This window comes from Cotesia typhae, unplaced genomic scaffold, assembly GCF_013202065.1.
Source record: "Cotesia typhae breed Kobodo isofemale line unplaced genomic scaffold, CoteBio_Ctyphae scaffold_45, whole genome shotgun sequence".
NCBI classification, from domain to species: domain Eukaryota; kingdom Metazoa; phylum Arthropoda; class Insecta; order Hymenoptera; family Braconidae; genus Cotesia; species Cotesia typhae.
The window spans coordinates 3,457,908-3,477,396 of record NW_027423777.1 but is presented as its reverse complement, the minus strand read 5'-3'; the positions used below and the strand labels follow the sequence as shown (position 1 = coordinate 3,477,396).

The 19,489-nt window shown below is 26.9% G+C and overlaps 3 protein-coding genes and 1 long non-coding RNA gene across 5 annotated transcripts; 2 read left to right on the top strand and 2 right to left on the bottom strand.

Moving 5' to 3' along the window:
- Positions 1-621: 621 nt before the first annotated feature.
- LOC141536807 (methylthioribulose-1-phosphate dehydratase) lies at positions 622-3,293 on the bottom strand. 2 transcript variants are annotated; one of them, XM_074257555.1, is made up of 6 exons: positions 3,153-3,293; positions 2,978-3,077; positions 1,858-1,952; positions 1,517-1,785; positions 1,056-1,257; positions 622-964 (listed from the first exon to the last, which is right to left on the bottom strand). In XM_074257555.1, the coding sequence occupies exons 2-6, from the start codon at positions 3,005-3,007 to the stop codon at positions 850-852; spliced, it is 711 nt and encodes a 236-aa protein (XP_074113656.1). In that variant the 5' UTR covers positions 3,008-3,077; positions 3,153-3,293; the 3' UTR covers positions 622-849. The 2 variants fall into 2 exon arrangements, with proteins under 2 accessions (XP_074113656.1, XP_074113655.1); XM_074257554.1 differs by having other exon boundaries at positions 3,149-3,288.
- Positions 3,294-4,072: 779 nt separating this feature from the next.
- Positions 4,073-9,459, top strand: Ack (activated Cdc42 kinase). Its single transcript, XM_074257553.1, has 4 exons — positions 4,073-4,214; positions 4,492-6,208; positions 6,972-8,565; positions 9,248-9,459. The coding sequence occupies exons 2-4, from the start codon at positions 4,504-4,506 to the stop codon at positions 9,345-9,347; spliced, it is 3,399 nt and encodes a 1,132-aa protein (XP_074113654.1). The 5' UTR covers positions 4,073-4,214; positions 4,492-4,503; the 3' UTR covers positions 9,348-9,459.
- A 140-nt stretch (positions 9,460-9,599) lies between these two features.
- Positions 9,600-19,473, top strand: LOC141536808 (uncharacterized). Its single transcript, XM_074257556.1, has 4 exons — positions 9,600-10,638; positions 11,358-11,515; positions 18,826-18,913; positions 19,037-19,473. The coding sequence occupies exons 1-4, from the start codon at positions 10,418-10,420 to the stop codon at positions 19,230-19,232; spliced, it is 663 nt and encodes a 220-aa protein (XP_074113657.1). The 5' UTR covers positions 9,600-10,417; the 3' UTR covers positions 19,233-19,473.
- Positions 11,531-18,951, bottom strand: LOC141536810 (uncharacterized). Its single transcript, XR_012480800.1, has 7 exons — positions 18,815-18,951; positions 17,603-18,680; positions 16,456-16,616; positions 16,323-16,398; positions 14,683-16,239; positions 13,124-13,367; positions 11,531-11,722 (listed from the first exon to the last, which is right to left on the bottom strand). It is a non-coding gene; the product is annotated as an uncharacterized LOC141536810 (long non-coding RNA).
- Positions 19,474-19,489: the final 16 nt, after the last annotated feature.

Below are 19,489 nucleotides of genomic sequence, written 5' to 3'. Positions count from 1 at the left end.
ATATATATATATATATATATATATATATATATATATATATATATATACTTGTGTGATATATGAGGTGTATATCATCTACAGTGCGTCGAAAATGTATAAATGTACAGTTTGGTAAGTGCGCGCGCATGCGCTGTCAACAGCTAACTGTTTAAATAATTAATGGTTTTTTTATTTGTTTGTTGTTTTTTTTTTTAAATAATTAAATTAAAACAAATAAATATTTTCAAAAAATTGCAGTTTTTGAAATTTTTTACTCGTGTAAATTTTTTTGTAATATTTTCAATAAAAAAAAATTCTAAAAATTTTTAAATATCGGCTAACTTTATTTTCATTAGAAATTAATTGAAAAAATTTTTTATTTTTTCTTAACAAACAAATTTATTTTTAAAAGATTGCATTTTTAATTTACTAAAATTTTTAAATATCCATTTTTTTTTTTTCATTGTTTTTATGCAACAATTTAATTATTAGAAAAATTATTAAATATCGGCTAAATTAATTTTCATTAATTTTTTTTTTAAGTAAATATACTAATTACTTGTAATTAAAATTAAAAAAAAGTTTTTTAAAATTTTTTGATAATAAAAAAGAAAACAGCTTCATTAAAAACATTTTTTTTTTTTTTTTTTTTTTTTTTCTCTTCTCTGTAAACAGTTTATATTTTTACAATTTTTTAGTATTAAAAACTATAAATATATAAATTCTGATAAAAAGTTATAAAAATATATATTTCTACTAATTGACTAATTACCAATCATCTGATAATTTTTTTTAACAAATAAATTATTGTAAAAAAAAATTTTCAGATGTCTGCTAATTTCAGGATCATTGTTAATTCTAAAACTAGAATTATTTATTAGACAGCTGATACTTGAGCTCATAATTTTCAGGTGTCAACAACGGATCAATACCCGCTTGTTTCATTTGAACCGCAATGTCAAATAGATAATCATAACATTCCGTCCTGCAATAAAAAAAGTAATTAAAAAAATAAATTATTAAATTAACCATTCTAAACAATAGAATATTAAGATGAAAGTAATTATATAAATTACATTGTTTTAGCTTGCTGCCAATTGTCACCCCAGACATAGACACCGTGCCTACGTACTAAAACGGCGCACGTTTCTGGGTACTCTTTAATGACTTCCGCCATACGATCTTTGAGATCTTCTTCAAATGGAGTATTCTCAATTATTGGCACCACCAACTCCTCGTCGAATCTGTACGCTCTGTTTAATTTTTGGTTCCTTATACCTAATTAACAATTATTAGCTTTTATTACAAGATTAAATGATTAAATAATTTGATAGCATCATTTTTAGGCATGATCTTAAAAAAATATGAAGATAAAAAATTATTGCACAAACTAATACAGACTAATGGAGTAGCAAAAAATTTGTTTAATTATTTAAAAAAAAAAAAAAAAAAAAAAAAAAGATAAATATTTATTTAATTTTTTAAAATTAAATTTAACTAATTAATGAAATTCTTTTCTATAATTTTTTCTAATTACCCTTAATCATTTCCAGATGAGTAACTCGAAATTCTCGACCTGGCCAGAGCAGCGTTGCCATCACAGTAAACTTTGAGTGCGTGTGAATTACAGCTCCAGCATTCCTTGACGTATAAGCACACATGAACAGCGGAGTACACTGAGATTTCTTAAATTTCTTCTCAGCTGGTGGCGAAGAAATGTCAACTCCGTCTAGCGCCTGGACAAACATATCTTCAGGCGCTATTCGTTCTTTCTGGACTCCTGATGGTGCTATGTAAATTTCATTTCTAAACCAATTTATGTCCATTAAATTTTTTTTTTAATTTAATTTAATTTGATTTAATATAAATAATAATTACTCGTGTTTTATAGAAATTCCACCTCCGGTACCTGTCACCCATCCAAGATGATAAAACTGTCTGCATAACTCTGGTATTAAATTCCTTGGATGTTCCTAGAAAAAAGTATGTTTTTTATTAGGATACAGAAATCAGCTATCTAATTTTTTTTTTTTTTAGAAATTTTTTAGAAATTTTTAAAAATAAAAAATGCAATTTTTTATAATAATAATGTTAGCCGACATTTTTAATTTTTTGATTTCTTTTTAATAATTAAATTAGAACAAAAAAATATTTTTAAAAAATTGCATGTGTAATTTTTAAAATTTTTTCTTTTAATTTTTTTTTTATATCATTTTTTTTCAATCAAAAAATTGTAAAAATTTTTCTAAATCGGCTAATTTAATGAAAATTAATTTAGCAAATATTCAATCATTTTTAGAACTTTTCTTGACGACTAAATTATGGCAAGAAAATAATGACATTAAATTTAGTTGTCAATTCACAATTTTTTAATTTTCTTTAACAAATAAATTATAGCAAAAAAAAAATGAGAAAAAAAAATTCACATGTAGAAATTTAAAAAAATTAAAAATGCAATTTTTTTTAAAATAATTTTTAAAGTCTTGGCCAGTTTTTAATTTTTTTTTTAAAAAAAAAAAAAAAAAAAAATTTGTTTTAAAAAATTATTTAAAAAAAATTGCATTTATAATTTTTTAAAATTTCTAAATATTAATTTTTTTTTCTAATTTTTTTATTAAAAAAATTTTTAAATTTATTAAATATCTGCTAAATTAATTTTCATCTAATTTTAATGTCATGCTAATTTAATTTTCATAGCCTCTCCATCTATTTCCATGACATTAAAGTTAGCTGTCACTTGACAATTTTTTAATTTTTTTTAACAAAAAAATTAATTTTAAAAAATTGCATTTTTAATTTATTAAAATTTCTACAAGTCCATTTTTTTAATAGTTTTTTTTTTTTTTTGCTATAATGTATTTGTTAAAAAAAATTAAAACAATTGTGAAATGACAGCTAAATTTAATGTCATTCTATTTCCCTTAATATTAATTTAAAAAAAAAAAAAAAAATAATAATAATAATAATAATAATAATAATAATAATAATAATTTCTTACCTTGTCATAATTTTTATCATAAAATTCCATTTTTTCAACAATTCAATTCACATGTAATTCTAATATTTTTATCAAACCCTTATCAAATCTCGCAATTTATCTATAAATAATTGCGCATAATTTTTAATAATAACAATAATAAAAATGATCTAATATTAAATAATTAATTACCAACTTAAAGAAATTTAAATCAAAGAAGAAATAAAAAAATAATTTTTTAATTATTTTTTTTTTTCCAGTCAAGTGTTTACAAATTTTTTTTCGACATATTTATTTATTTATATATTTTCCAGATAAATCAGAGCCGAGAGGGCGCATCAGTTCCTCACGCGGGTGAACAAGTGGCAAGTGCATCTTGAGTGGCTGCAGAAAACTGCAAGTGATCGTAAATGTGCGTGACATTCAATACCTGGATATACCACAAAATATACGGTATAAAATATATATCAAATTAACTGGTCCTTATTCAGGGTCCAGCGCTGTGTTTCATCTCACTGATCGCACGGTACATAAATAATAAATCAGTAAATTAAAACAACAATAAAAATCTTCCTGAAATTAGTGAAAAAAAAATTTAAATAATTAAAAAAAATAAATCTAACATTAGATAAATTAAAATAATTAAAAAAAAAAAAAAGAAATCTTTGGAGAGTAAACAGAGATCTAGAATGTAAATCTTAAGCCTCGCCGTGACAGAAGCCAAATTTATCTCCATGTCCGACATCGTGATTTAGTAAGTTTAATTATTTACACAAAATTTTGTTAAATTGCAATAATAATTATTTTAAATAATTAATATTATTTTTTTTTTTTTTTGTTTTCAGAAATAAGATTTAAATATTTACCAGCTGTGCTTTCTAATTAATAGTCCATGTACATATTTGTGTGGATATAAATAACAATGAATGAGAAAATTAACTCGGTAAAAGTATGATACTTTGCATTTACGCTAGTTTTTATAAAAAACCTAAAGGTTAAGTTCCAAGCTAAGAATACGATAATTGTAATGCTGATAATTATTATTATTACAACAAGTAATAACTAACAAGAAGTATCACCAAGGATAAATCATCGCTAACCAATTGATCAGCAAAAAAGTGATCGGACAATGTCCATGACACGGCTATTGAGACACTCGTCGCATGTTAATGAAAATTCATGACGTAAAAATGTTGTCTTAATAAATAAATAAATAAATAAACGAGAGTAGACAATTGCTTTTGAAATAAATACCCCGGTAAGTAATGATTTATCATTTAAATGACAAGTACTAGATAAGATGACATTGAATTATTTAATTTCCTGTGTTAAAGTGATTCAATATAATAAAATCTTCAGACGCAATTATCATTAAACTATTTAAATTTAATTTAGTCATTTAAAACTTTTAAACTCAGCCACCCATTTTTTATTTTTATTTTTATTTTTATTTTATTTTATTTTTTTTTTATTTTTATTAAAAATTTATTTTTAATAATTTATTTTTATTAAAAAAAAATTATTTAAAATTCTAGATCACATCCAAGATGGCGGAAGAAGAAGGAACTGAGTGGCTGTTAGAGTTACTGCGGGACGTGCAGCTCTCACAATTCTACACGCGAATCCGTGACGACCTCCAGGTGACTAGATTGCATCACTTCGACTACGTCCAGTCCGAAGACCTGGAGAAAATCGGATTAGGCAAGCCAGGTATCAGGCGCTTGATGGACATGGTAAAGAAGAAACGCGCTGCGCAAAAGAAGAAAAATTTGATCACTAAAATCCGTCCGGGAAGCAGCGGTAAGACCAGCAAGAGGTCATCTACCGCAGTTTCTGCAGAAATGTCACTGCTGACGTGCTTGATCCAAGACAAAGACGTCACCTTGTCCGTGAAACTGGGTGACGGCAGCTTCGGCGTGGTTCGTCGGGGAGAATGGACCTCTCCAACGGGAAGAACCCTCCCCGTAGCTGTAAAAGTTCTGAAAGCAGACGCGCTGACTCAGCCGAGCGTGATCGAAGACTTTGTCTCGGAAGTCCAGGCGATGCACACTCTGGACCACCACAATTTAATCAGACTTTATGGAGTTGTGCTGTCCCAGCCGATGATGATGGTGACCGAGCTCGCGCCTCTCGGAGCGCTCCTGGACTACCTCCGGAAGCAATGCGGGCATATTTTGATCCTGACTATGTGCGACTACGCGCTGCAAGTTGCTACGGGGATGGCGTACCTGGAGGCGAAGCGGTTTCTCCACCGGGACCTGGCGTGCCGCAACGTGCTGTTGAGCTCAGCTGACAAAATAAAGATCGGAGACTTCGGGCTGATGCGAGCCTTGCCTCAGCAGGAAGACTGCTACGTGATGACCGAGCACAAGAAAGTTCCCTTCCCGTGGTGCGCGCCTGAGTCCTTGAAAGCCAGGCAGTTCAGCCACGCTTCTGACGTCTGGATGTTCGGTGTCACTCTCTGGGAGATGATGACTTTCGGGGAAGAGCCCTGGGTCGGTCTCAACGGCTCCGAGATCCTCAGGAAGATTGACCGAGAAGGCGAGCGACTCTACGAGCCAGAAGCCAGTCCTCCGGCGATTTACCAACTGATGTTACGCTGCTGGGCGCGGGACCCTGCGGAGAGGCCGAGTTTCGCTTCGCTTCGCGAGTCACTCACCGGGATGGTTCCGCCTGTTATGAAGGCGCTCAACCGCTTTGAGGAATCCAACAAGATGAGCATCGAGCAGGGTGACCAGATTGTCATTATCGATGGCCGTCCGGAGAACTACTGGTGGAAAGGACAGAATCAAAGGACTTTCCAGGTCGCCGCGTTCCCCAGGTGTCTCGTTGATCCCATGCGTCGCAAACAACCTGAGGACATCAGCAAGCCCCTAGAGAACTCCTTCATTCACACTGGCCATGGAGCTCCCTTTGGTAAGAGCTGGGGAAGTCCTCAGTTTATTGATGATGTCTATTTGAGGAATCCTATGGAGCCTCCTGATGTCATTGGGGTCATTGAGAAGAAGTTTGCTCACAGCGCAGCACGCTCCAGGAAGCAATTTAATTATACCAGGTTTCAAAACGACTTGCGTTCTAGTCCAGTTAAAACTTTAAATACTAATGCAAAGGAAGGCAGTCTTATTGACTTATCGCCTGAAGAACTCGCTCTTAGTGCCAGTGGATTGAGATCTGAGTCATGCAGGAGGGTCGTTAATATTCTTGATGAACCTATTGAGAGTGAAGATGATCCGACCTATCAAAATTTTCCAGGTCAGTTTTATTATTTTGTTTTTTAATTAGCAACCAAAGTCAGTTTGCGGCTTTATGATTTTAATTCTACCTGATTTTGTCTGATAGTAAGCTACTATACAAGGATAGAATTATAACATTCTATGTAAAGATCGACCATCCTGCCCCGCCGTCCATCTTACGGCTTAAAATTAATTTTATTAAAAATCAACTCTAATAAATTATTAAATATAATTTTTTTATGATAAATTTTAAAATAATAAATTTTTTTAAGAACACTTTATATTTTTAATTATAATAAAATTGCAAGTGTCAATAATAATAGTTATAATCACACTATATATATATATATATATATATATATATATATATATATATATATATATATATATATATATATATATATATATATATATATAGCTTAGGTACTTTTGAAATAAATTTTAAAAATAGAAGTGCTTTCATAAGAGCAATTATAAATAATTTAATGGACAAATTTGATGGAACAAATTTATAGAACCAACAAATGATTCAAATTTACTCAAAAAATTGACTAGAGTAAAAGACCCAATTATTGACACTTGCAATTTTATTCTAATTAAAAATATAAAATTTTATTAAAAAAAAAACCTACTATTTTTAAATTTATAATAAAAAAATTATCTTTATTAATTTATTAGAGTTGATTTTTTTTTTTTAATTACAATAAAATTGCAAGTGTCAATAACTTGGTCTTTTATTTTACATAGATTATAATTTATAATTATAATTATTTAAATTTCAGGTAATTCTTCTCAAGATCCCTTCGATACTTCACGGGTTTTCGTGAACCCCTCAAGATACTACAGCCACGTCCCAGACTCAGGCCAGTCTTACATGAACGTCCAGGAAGACAAGTCTCAATACTCAACCGAGATAAATCAGTACTCAATAAATCTGAACAAAGATATAAGAAGCGAGAATACTAATTTAAATGTCAACTTACCTGACAGCGAGCATACCAGAGAAATTTACAGCGAGGTTAATAAATTACAGACGACTTGGCCGGAAGATTTGCCAGACCAGCAGTACGCTAATGTTCGTCCTGCGACAAGTCAACCCCCAGTGCCGCCTGTGGGGCCTAATGAAAGCCCGTCGAAGCCAAAATCTAACCACGACATCGCTCAGACGATGAGCGAGTTGACTATCGAGACTGATACGACCAAGAAACTGGACCCGGCGTTTCTGGCGGAGCTGGAGAAACATCTAGGCGCTAAGGAAGTTTGTAAAAACTCGAATGAACTCCAGGTGAGACTCAGACCACCTCCACAGTCTAAAAGATCTCCACAGGGCGCGAGTTCACCAATGGCCTTGCCAATTAAGGTCCAGAACTCTTGGCCGAGTAAGAATGTCAATGTGAGGCCTGTAAGTCAAAATTATTCAGCGTCTGGGAGCAATAATGTCCCCGAAAGTTCTACCGATGCTATTATTGGCCAGATGTGGCAGCAGCAAAATTACTCGGCTAATCAAAATACTTCACAGGTTGATCGTGGTCCGTCTTCTAATTTGCTGCAGATTGCTAGCAGGCCAAATTACTCCAGTAACTTCCAGCAGAACTTCACACTACCGACGTTGACGCACGTGCAAAATGATTTGCAGCCCACCAGAGTAGCGCCTCCTAGACCAGCGAATGTTCCTGCTGGAGCGCTTCTTTCGGAGAAAGTATACGCCGAATTGAGGGAAACAGTGCCAAATTTAGATCAGTTATCCCAGAGCGAATTTAATACTCTTTACAATAAGACTGTCCAGCAGAATATTCTGAGAAATCAGCAGCAGCAGCAGCAGCAAGCTGTAAATTTAAACGCTAGTATTAATGGAAATGTTGGTAACAGTAATGGTAATATGATTAATCAGAGCCAAACATTACCTCGTAATTACGGCACGCAGGTAGATCACCCGTTTGATTTCAGTCCGAGTTTAAAACAACCTCCGGTTTACAATCCTCCTCCGGCCTGGAGCCCCAAGACTCCTAATGGCTTCAAGAATAATGCTCAGGCTAACTTGATACAATTCACTCCTTCAAGATCTCCAGGCGCGGCTGGACCTGCCAGAAGCTTGCTTCCGATGATGAATGAGACTGTTGTTAATACTCAGCTGGCACCTTCCACGTCAGCGTATCCTTCTGGAATCAGTCCGCCCTTGACTGGCGTCTCACAGCAGCTCGTTATGTCGCTCAATGATGAATTTCGCGCCAGCAAGGTTATGAAAGTACAAAAAGACACAGGAGATGCCTCGCAGAAAGAAATTTTGGCTGCGCTCCAAGCTACTGGGTGGGACACCAACCAGGCTTCTAAACAGATTCTTAAAGATCGTCAGGCGAAGATCGAATCGCTGTCAAGGTAAATTAATTTCAAGGGTTAAACCTAATTATTACTAGTCCAACAAAACGCATTTTTTATGAATTTTTTTTAAAAAATTATTTTTTAAAAATTGCATTTTTTATTTTTTTTCTTAATTTTCACGTCAATTTTTTTTTTTTTTTTGTCATATTTTATTTGTTATAAAATTATTAAATATATGCAAAAATATTTTTCATATTAATTTAAAGAGTTATAAAGTTAACCGAAAAAAAGTTGCAATTTTCAAAAAAATTTCCAACTTAAAGTGGTCTAAAAAATCGAAATAATTGTCAGAAATTTTATTCCTTGGATTAATACCTGGGAAATATGTCTAAGAATGTTGTGTAAAAATTTGAAACCGATCGGTCAAGCCATTTTGGAGAAATCGTATTCACACCTTTAGAAAAAAGCGTTTTTTACGCTCTACTTTTCAACTCTCGGAGACGTTCTTAGAAATTTGCATTTATCTTCAAAACTATTTTAAATATCAATTTGAAATTTTCAGAGTACATCCTCAAAAATATTTACACTCCAAAAATGCAAATAATTTTTTTTTGGAAAAATTCCAACTAAGTATAATTCTTCAATGTTCAATATAATAATATAAATACTTTGTAATTATTAATTCCAGTTGATTAATTATTTTAAGGACCTAATTGATCGTTTGTTTGTTGATTTTCAGGTTGGGTTTGGCGAGCAAGCAACAATGCGAAGGTGCCTTGAAACAAACAGAGTATGACGTGGAGCTAGCTGCTTCTTTGTTATTAGACCGAGTGAGATAAATCATCAACGAAACGAACAAAATACAGTAATCAAACGTTTTAAATTAGAAGTTATGGATATAATTATATGTTGATATTATTTAAATAATATTCTGTGATATATGCTACTAAAGGCTCTAGATTTTACTGTTCTGTAGCTGTTAATTATGACATTCTTCTTAAATTTATTGGTCAATTTACTAAAAAATTATTGATCAATTAATTGATTATTTAGCAACAATAAGATACGTATTAGCATGTAAATATTTTAGTATTTATTAATGTTAATGATAAATTACGTGATCTAAATTGAAAATTGCTCTCTTGATTTAAAATTCGTTCATTTTAAATTTTATTACTAAATTTATTTATTTACGGTAGTAATTTAAAAGCCGTTTTACTTCAACGAACAATTATTTTTATTCATTGTATTATTTATTGGATATTTATCATTCATTTAGAATTTTAAGTATTGATATAAAGTAGAACAATTATTATTACTACTCCTATTATTATCAATTATCATTATCATCAATATTATTATTATTATTATTTAAATAATATAGTAAAGGAACGTATTTTTTTATAACGTATTATTGCTTTTATATTGAGATTAAGAGTGAATATTTTTTTAAATGGTCAATTCTTCACCAAAAATATTTCGCGTAATTAAAAAAAAAATTTTTCAATGTTTAATTATTAGTTTTAAAACAAATGTTATGCGTGATTAATGTTATAAAAATTAAACGTATAAAATAAATGTTTAATTTAGAGTTAATTATTTTTAATAACACCTCTGTTATAAAATTAATTTTTTTTTTAATATTACTAAACAATTTTTTTAATTCGCAAGTTTTAAAAAATTAATTAAAACACTACTCACATGTGATGAAGAGTGGGGACGAGTGTGAAACTTATGGTTTCACCTGTTGGAGGGAAGAGATTGTCAGTCAGAGTACAACTAGTGTCTGTGTTACAAGTTGCAAGGCTGTTTCAGTGTTTTCATTTTGTTAAAAATGAATTAATTTTGTGACTTTGAATTTTTTTTTTTTTTTTGTTTAGTTCTACTGCAGATTTTTTGACAGTTAATTATGCCAGCTGCCTCGTCTATTTATTGGAACTCCATTGATTCCCAAAGATCTTCCAGTTCTGGAGATGCGAGTAATGCTAGGCAGTACGTCGATCCTTGGGATCTTGAAAATTATGCTTATTTGAGAAGACACAGTGTCACTGCTCCGACACATAAATATCAAGTTCCTCAGACTTCTTACAGTCGCGTGTCACAGCGCCGGGAACCTGAACATGAATATTGGTGAATTATTATTTTTATTATAAATATTTATTAATTTTTTTAAATGTAAGTTTAGATTTTTTTAATTTTTCAATTTTTTTTTTTTTTTTTTTTTTATATAAAAATTGAAGAAAAAATTAAAAAAAAAATTTTTTTTTCTGAAATGTAAGTTTAGATTTTAAAAATTTAATTGATAAAAATTGAATTTTTATTTTTAATGCTTTTTTAAATAAAAAATTAATGAAATTTAAGTTTAGATTTTTAAAATTAAATTTATGATTTCAGATATATATTTTTTTTTAATTTTTCAATTTTTTTTTTTTAACAAAAAATTGATATAAAATTAAGAAAAATACTTTTTTGATACAGTGTAAATTCTGATTATAAAAATTTAATTGATAAAAATCAATCTTTTATTTTAGGTATATTTTTTTAAATAAAAACCAAAAAAAAATTTATTAAAAAATTAGCTTCAAAAAGAAAATAATAAAATTATATAGTTTAATATATTTTTAGTAAAATTATAAATTTTTTTTTTCAACTCTAATTTTTTTCCTAAAATTAATAATTAGTAAATATTATTAATTTGTCAGAAAGTTTAATAATTGAAAAATTAATTTTTTTTTTAAGAAAAATTATTACTAAATTTTTTAATAAAAGAGATTTTTTTTTTTTTTTTAATTTTTAAAAAATTAAAAAAAATTTTTTAAAAGTTCAATTAATAAAAATCAATTTTTTAGGTATACAAGAGAATCGTCACGTGAACCAGGATATCATCCTCCAGGATTGGTTGAAGACATATATTTTGGTCAAACAAAGCAGTTGAGTAATTCCCATTATCAACCGATTTATGAAGATGATGCACGTTATGCAGCTCCAGTGTACGCACCGCTCACCGGTAAGTTTATTGGCTCCTCAGTCTCTATTCTTCTCCATAAATTAATTCCCACGAGTAAATTTATTATTATCATGCATTATATATAGATATATAATTCTCAATAGTGAATCTTTGATTTTATTACTGACTGAGTAACAACATAGTACTATTTAGTAGGCCGCCTGCACCTTGACCGTCGCCTACATGTTAAACCTAGTCGTGGGTCGCCTGCAAAATAATAAAATAATTGAAAAATTATGAATGAAAAAAATTACAAATAATATTTTATAAATTATTAAATTAAAAATAAAAATTATTCAAATAATTTAAATTGTCTAAAATGAACAATTATAAATGTATCAAAAATTCACAATTAAAATTTTTTAAATTGATAAATTAAAAAAAAATTATTTCAAATTGTAAAAGAAATAATATTGAAAATTATTATTAAAAAATTAAAAATTGCAAAAAAAAATATATTTAATAATTTTTTTTTTTTTTTAAAGAAAATTTATTTGATTAGTTTAAATATTTTTTTTAACAAACAAATTATGGCAAAAAAAATTGATTTTTAAAAATTTAAAAAAAAAAAAAAAAAAAAAAAAATAAAAAATGCAATTATTTTTTAAAATAAAAATTAAGAAAAATTACAAATTCAATTTTTTTTTTTAAATTTATTTTTTTCAATTTATTTAATCTAAAGGAAAATGTACCGAGTTTAAAATAATGTAGTGCTTTTCCTACAATATTTTAAATAATTAAAGCGATATAAAATAACAAAAATTCTAACAATCTTATGAATAATATAAATAATTACTCTATTATATTAATCTTTAAATAATTAAACTATGAATTAAAAAGAAAGTTACTTATGTAAAGTGATTTTAATTGATCTAGTTGCAAAATATAAAAATGAATAAATAAAAAAGCGCTTAAATTCCCGCTATGAATTTCCATAAATATCATTTATATTGCAAATGGATATTTCATAGAGATCCAGCCTGAGAAAAATTTTTTTACTGCTACAGAGTATTTACCCGCGACAGAACAGTATGTAGGATAATATAAAATAATAGGTAGCAACAGCATTAATAATAATAATATTATGATGCATGATACGGATCATATGGGAACTGATCATAGTAGGATTTCTTAACAAGTTAATGGAAAAAATAAAACGTATGAATAAAAATGTGATCACGCAAGTCTCTCGCGCTCTTGATTACTTCAATTGGATTGTGATTTGAATTAAAAAAACAATACCGTTTTTTTAGATTTATGAATAGCAATCCTGTTTGTTTATAAGTCCTGGGAAATATTACATCATAAATTATATCCTGAGGTCAAGATAAAAATAATAATTTTAAATAAAAAATAAAAAGTAGGATCCAATTTTTGACCTATTAATTCATAAACTTTTTTTTTTTTTTTTTTTTTTTTTTTTATAAAATAAAATTTAACTTTCAAAAAAAAAATTTATCGATTAAGATAATTTTTCTGCAAACTAGCTCTAATTTGTCAAAGGTATTAATTTCACATTTTTTTTTTTTTTTTATCTATTTGCTTATTTTATTACCCTGACTGGAACACCTCCGAGTCGAGTAAACATATAGCAATAACAATATATACCTGGAGACTCGATAGAAAGTTGCAAAGTCCACCTGTTCTGTTGTACGATGTAATCACGTGAGTTTTATATTATCATCATTTGCTTGGGCGAGTTTCATTTAAAAGTAAACTGCCGGTTTTGAAGGTTACACCAACCGTATCAACTCTGTTTAATCATAACATATTAAGAGTAATATGCTTTCACAAATAATCATAAATCATATATCTATTAAATTTTTATAATGTCCATCCTTGATTTTCATTTCTAAAATAAAAAAATTTTTTTTATTTTATTTTTCTATAAACTATAAATATATATATATATATATATATATATATATATATATATTCATTAATTATTAATAAAACCTTATTAACAGTTAATCATACTTATTAAATATTTATAAGTCTTTTTATCAATAAATATATATTAAAAAAAATTACTTTGATTGAGATTCAAACAAAATTTTTTATTGAATTTAAATACTAAAATTTTAAAATTCTAAATGCGAGAAATGTAGCCACCTAGTGGGAATTTTTTGAACTAATTTATATAATTTATTTTAAATTTATTTAACAAACTAAAAAAAGAAATTAACTGTTAATAAACTATTTTTTAACTGTAAAAAATGTTCATGCATAAGATTTAATAGTAGATATAAATTTTTATATTTTAATTTTAATAAATTTCATTATATATTGATCTTGCCAAAAAAATTGCTTATTTAATAAAGTTAATAATGATTAAAAATTAGATTTTTAATATACAGCCTGATAGAATTTTTTTGTAAAATTATGAGATCTATATTATTAAGAAATATTTATATAATTAAGAAATTACCTTGTATCTGGAAAACTATTGACATTTTTAAAAATATAACTTCATCCTGACATTACACTCATCGAGACCTTTCATTTGAGTACCCACATCAATTTTTCATATATTTTATATATATTTATATTTATTTTATATTTATATATATTATATATATGTATATATGAAATATATATCAAAAATGCCACCTGGGTACTCAAATGAAAGGTCTCGATTTGTGTAACACCGGGATGAGCTTAAATCTTCAAAAATGTCAATAATCAAAAACTGACATTGTTATCTTGTGAAATATTGAAACTTTAAATTAATTATTTATTATTTTACTTGATATAATTAAAATTATTTTAATTAATTTTTCACCGTATTAAAAACTATTATCTTAATACAATTAAATTTAAAAAAGTAATTATTTTTATGAATTTTTTAAAATGCCTAAAAAATATTTCAGAGAAATAAATAAAATTATAAATAGGGAAAAAAAAAAAAATTCTTGACTGTAAATTTTCTAGGCTCAAGAAAATATTAAGGAAGATTAAAAATTTCTTGAATGAAGTCAAAGTTTTTTAATCCAAGAAAATTTCTTCTTGCTCCAAAATAAATTTTGTCTTCTTTAAAATTTTTTTTTGTAAGATTGTTGATAAGCTTTAAAAATTTTTTTTGAAGACCTCAATAAATTTCATAAAAATTTACAGCGCTTGAACTTATTTAAAAGTAATGAATAAATTTTATGAGAAAAAAAATATACCTTAATAATAAAATAATTAAATTTAATTATTTAATTATTAATAATTAAATATTAAATTTAAAATCATTACGTGAAGCAAAATTTTATTTAAATTCCATGAGTGCTCTGCAAAAACCTGATTTCTAATTAAATCTACCTAAAAATAAAATAAAAAAATATTTAAAAAATAAAGAATGTATTATAATTCCTACACTGAAGACTTACATTGTCTTCTCAAAAAAAAAAAAAAAAAAAAAAGCGGCAAAAATTCCCACAATTGTTGGCTGTATTTGCACTTCACCTTAAAGTGTCTCGCTTTCATTGAGAATTAGCGCTGGATCATGCAAAAAATCTCGAATTAAATGTACACCCTTTAAAAGGGTCTCGAAGAAAGTTAACCAGAGATACTTGTCTTGTTTTTTCACGGCCGAGTTTTCTCCAGACGATATTTATCCATCTAAGTTGAAGATAAAATTAAAATACTTGGATCGGTTCCAATGACCCGGCATCAAGTGTAAAAGGAAGTGAATACTTCCGTTGATTATGTATTCCTTTCAATCGGTAAAACATGAATAATAAAATAAGCAATCTTTTGTACTTACAATTTATCTTACACTTACTACTAATTTCTTATTTCTTCTAGACAGCAATTTAGATTAGATTTTCAAGGAAGAAATGTTGTATTTATTTGACCAACCAAAGTAATTAATATATTCCATAAAACAACTTTCGATCTGTAATAAAAATAAGCAATAATATTTTTATGTTTTATGAATTTTATGAATAACAGATGAAAAAATGTGCGTGATCACTTACCATGCTTTCTTCATCAATCAATTTTTTATCTCTTCATTATCATTAACATTGAAATTTATATTATTGTTTTTCTTTTAATTAAATACTTGAGGTATTTTTTAACAGCAAATTTTTCTTCCTAGTCTTGAAAAAAAAAAAAATATTCTTCGGAAAATATAATAAAAAAATTGCATAGAATGTTATTTATCCTGAAAAAAAAAAAAAAAAAAAAAAAAATAAATTAATATCTCAGGCTATTATAATATCGTATGGACCGTTCACTCTCACAGGAATTGAAATTAAAATAGAATTGTCCATAAAGACATTAATAAAAATTCATGATAAATATTAACTAGCGCATTCCCATGCCTGGAAGATTTCAATTTATACTTCCATAAAAAATAACTGAATTTACAGATAAATAAATTTAAAAAAAAAAAAAAATTTCTTACCAATAAATTATGTTATAACAATAAAATCTCTTATGAAAAATTAATAATAATATTATTATTAATTAAATAAATAAAATATAAAATAAGAGAAATTTATTGATCTCAAGAAGAGAAAGGTTAAAAAAAAATAAATGTCACTAATGACCGCTTGATTCTCAATTTCACTTTTCTTAAATATAAATCGATTTGCGACTTGTTCTTCTTCAATTATTTAACCACTTTCTTATTAAAATGAAAGTGTAATTTATTTAATTAATCATCTGTTATTATTTCCGAATGACAAGTGGTTAATTTTTAATTATCAATTTTAGAGCGGGAATAAATTATTCATCTGTAATAAAAAATGTTTTTATCAAAAGTGAAATTTATATCGGGAAGAAATGGTTAAAATTATTCAGTTGTTCAAAAGCTTACCGGTAATTACTAAGTTTCAGAACGTGGAAATTACGTATTTATGTGGGTGGAGGACTTGTTAGCAGAAGCAGCCGTGCTGAAATAAATATAAAATAAAATAATAATAATAAACGTATAGTATAGTAGTCTATACCTTTGACACCAGTGACAGGATGGGCTTTTTAGCAAGGTCTGATTTCTATCTTCAAGACTTTCCTCTAACGTTCCACGACCTTAATTTTTATGTGTCTTTTTTAATTACATAATTAACAATAAAATTAGTTTTTTTTTTTTATTTTTTAACCCCAAGTGATTCTAAAATAAATAAAAATTTTTTAAATCAAACTAAAAAAAAAAATAAATAATTTTTTATGAGTTTAAAATAATAGAATAATTAACAAAAAATTGATTTTATTTTTAAAAAGCATGGGATGCTTTTTAAAATATTTTAAAAATTACTTTACTTTCACTAATATCTATTAAAAAAATATTTATAAAAATTGACATCAAGCTTTTTTTGCGAAAAAATCAATTTTTTTGTTACTCAATTTTATTTTAAACTCACTGAAAATCATTTTCTAATTTTAAGTTTGCTTTTTTATAAAATCTTAAAAATTTTTTTTTTGTACTTCTTAATTCAATTGATAAATATTAATAATATTAATTAATGATATCAACATCACTTTTTAAGATTAACATTAATATTTAATATTTTTAATATTAATATTAATAAATATAATTGACATTAATGAATAAGATTAATATCAGAATTTATTGATATTGTTAATATATAAAACAATGAGAGTAACATTAATTGATGATATTAACAATTATTAATAATACTGATATTTATCAATATTACTCATAAAATTTTTTAATTAATATTAATTATTAATAAATAATTAATAAAATGATTAATTAATATAAATTAAAAATTTGAATATTTATCAATAATATTAATATTAATATATAATATTAAACAATAAAAGTAACATTAATTGATGATATTAAACCAAAATCTGTCAAAATATTTACAAAAATTGACATCAAGCACCCCCAGATTTTTAAAAATTCCGCTAGGTGGCTACGGCTCTCATAGTTATAATGTTAAAATCTGAATATTTAAGAATATCTATAAGTGAAATTTTTTGTGTCAAAAAAAAAAAAATTTTTTTTTCGCTCAAGAAAATGATTAGAAAAAAAAAAATTTTTCTTGGCTCAAGTAAACCTTTTTTTCTATGTAAGAAGCGTCCCTGGTTGATGATCCTAACATTAGTTATATGCTTGTTTCCAAGACTAACCTAAGGATGCGTTAGCACTTGTTGCAAGACACCACCGTGTCTCTGGATATAAAAAACCGGAAATCATGTTGATCTTGACCAGGATAATGACAAAAACTTATTAAATAATTGTATTGATCATCAGTCTTTGATGACCAAATTACCAAAGTCTTCATCTAATCTGACTCTTTTAAGTCGCCGAAAATCGAATTCAAAGATTCCGTTAAACATAGATACATGGATACCCAGGCGAAGCTAATAAAAAAAATTAATTATATAATTAAGCAATTATTAGATTTATTACGTTCAAAAAATATCTTCAGGCAATAAAAAATTTTTGCAACCGCCATCTTATAAGGCGTGAGTGCAATGAAGAAAAGTCAACCAACTTATTACTAAGGATTGCATTGACTTAGTATTATCTAATAAATATTTTTTTTTAATTTTATTACGTCGAGCTAAATCAATAACGTTTGATTTTTTATTCAAGCAATACACATTGCGCAAAAATTATTATGCTTGAAAGTACTCCAGGTTTTCTTGAGAACTTATATAGATGCATTACGCCGTAGGTCAAACATGGCAACTTCCGGAAAATTTATAATGACATGGCAGTATATCCTAAAACGACATAATATAGTATAAATATGATAATAAAATTTGGATTATTTATAATAATTAATAATTTTTTTTTGCTAAAATTCATTAATTTAAGTCTTATAACTCACTGATCTAGATAATAATGCGGTGTAAATAGAAAAGCATTTGTAAAGAATTTGAGTCTCGCCGGAGGCTACTACCGTCAACATTCTTCACACGCAACATAACTTACTTTTATCTTTAGACTGTAGATAGTATTTCTTCGGGGCATTTATAAGGAACTATATACTTTTAGACACTAAATTGCGATATTTTTTCAGTAGTAAAAAAGTATTTGCCAAATAGAGAAAGTTAAATCTTTTGATGCGTAGAGACATACGTTTACTTGGCATCCTAATTGAATTTATAATTTACTAACATTCTTCGCATACTACTGATATTTATTTATTTAAAATAATTTTTATTTCTTCACAACAATAATTTTATTGGCGCCATAAATCTGTAAAATAAAAAAAAAAAAAAAACATAACTAAAAAGAAGAAATGATAATTTATTAAAAAATTTTGAATAAGAAAGTAGAATTGGATTATTTATGTAAATTAAAAATTTATACAAGACGATTAAATAACTTACTGGTGTTACAGACCTCGAGCAGGGAAAACAATTCGAGGATCGACGGCTGAAGGAGGTGTTGAGACGCAAAAAACTTTCACGTACTAGTATACATGGAAGGCAAGTCAATTGGTTTGATTAATAATCTTGAATATTAATAACTCTTAACTTCTTTGTCGCTGAAGATTATTCAGTGATTTTATTATTGCGAAGAAACTCTTCATTGATTTATTTTGATTTCAGGGAAGAATATATTTATCACAGCACGTCAAATCGACGTGATTCTGTAGATATAAAACCCAAGCCAGCAGCGCGCTCCGAAGAAAATTGCTATTTTGAAGTTATTCAACCGTCTAACATCGGACTCAGCAATTACGGGCACCTGAAAATTGATTATACTAACAGTTGGAACTCATTACATCGCAAGATGACTAAATGAACTGTTTTTAAATCTGTAATTAAATACTAACAGCCTTTTATAATTTTTTTAATTTATATTAATGCTCACAATTAAATTTAAAAACAACTTTTGTTATTTAAACATAAATATCAATTGTAAATAATTTTAATTTTATAAACTAGTTAAGAGTTTTAACATTATTTAAATGGTATAGACCAAAGTTTATTAAAATTACTAAATTTTTTTTGATAATTGCTAATAACTTTTGTTAAAAATAAACTATTTTTATATTAAAT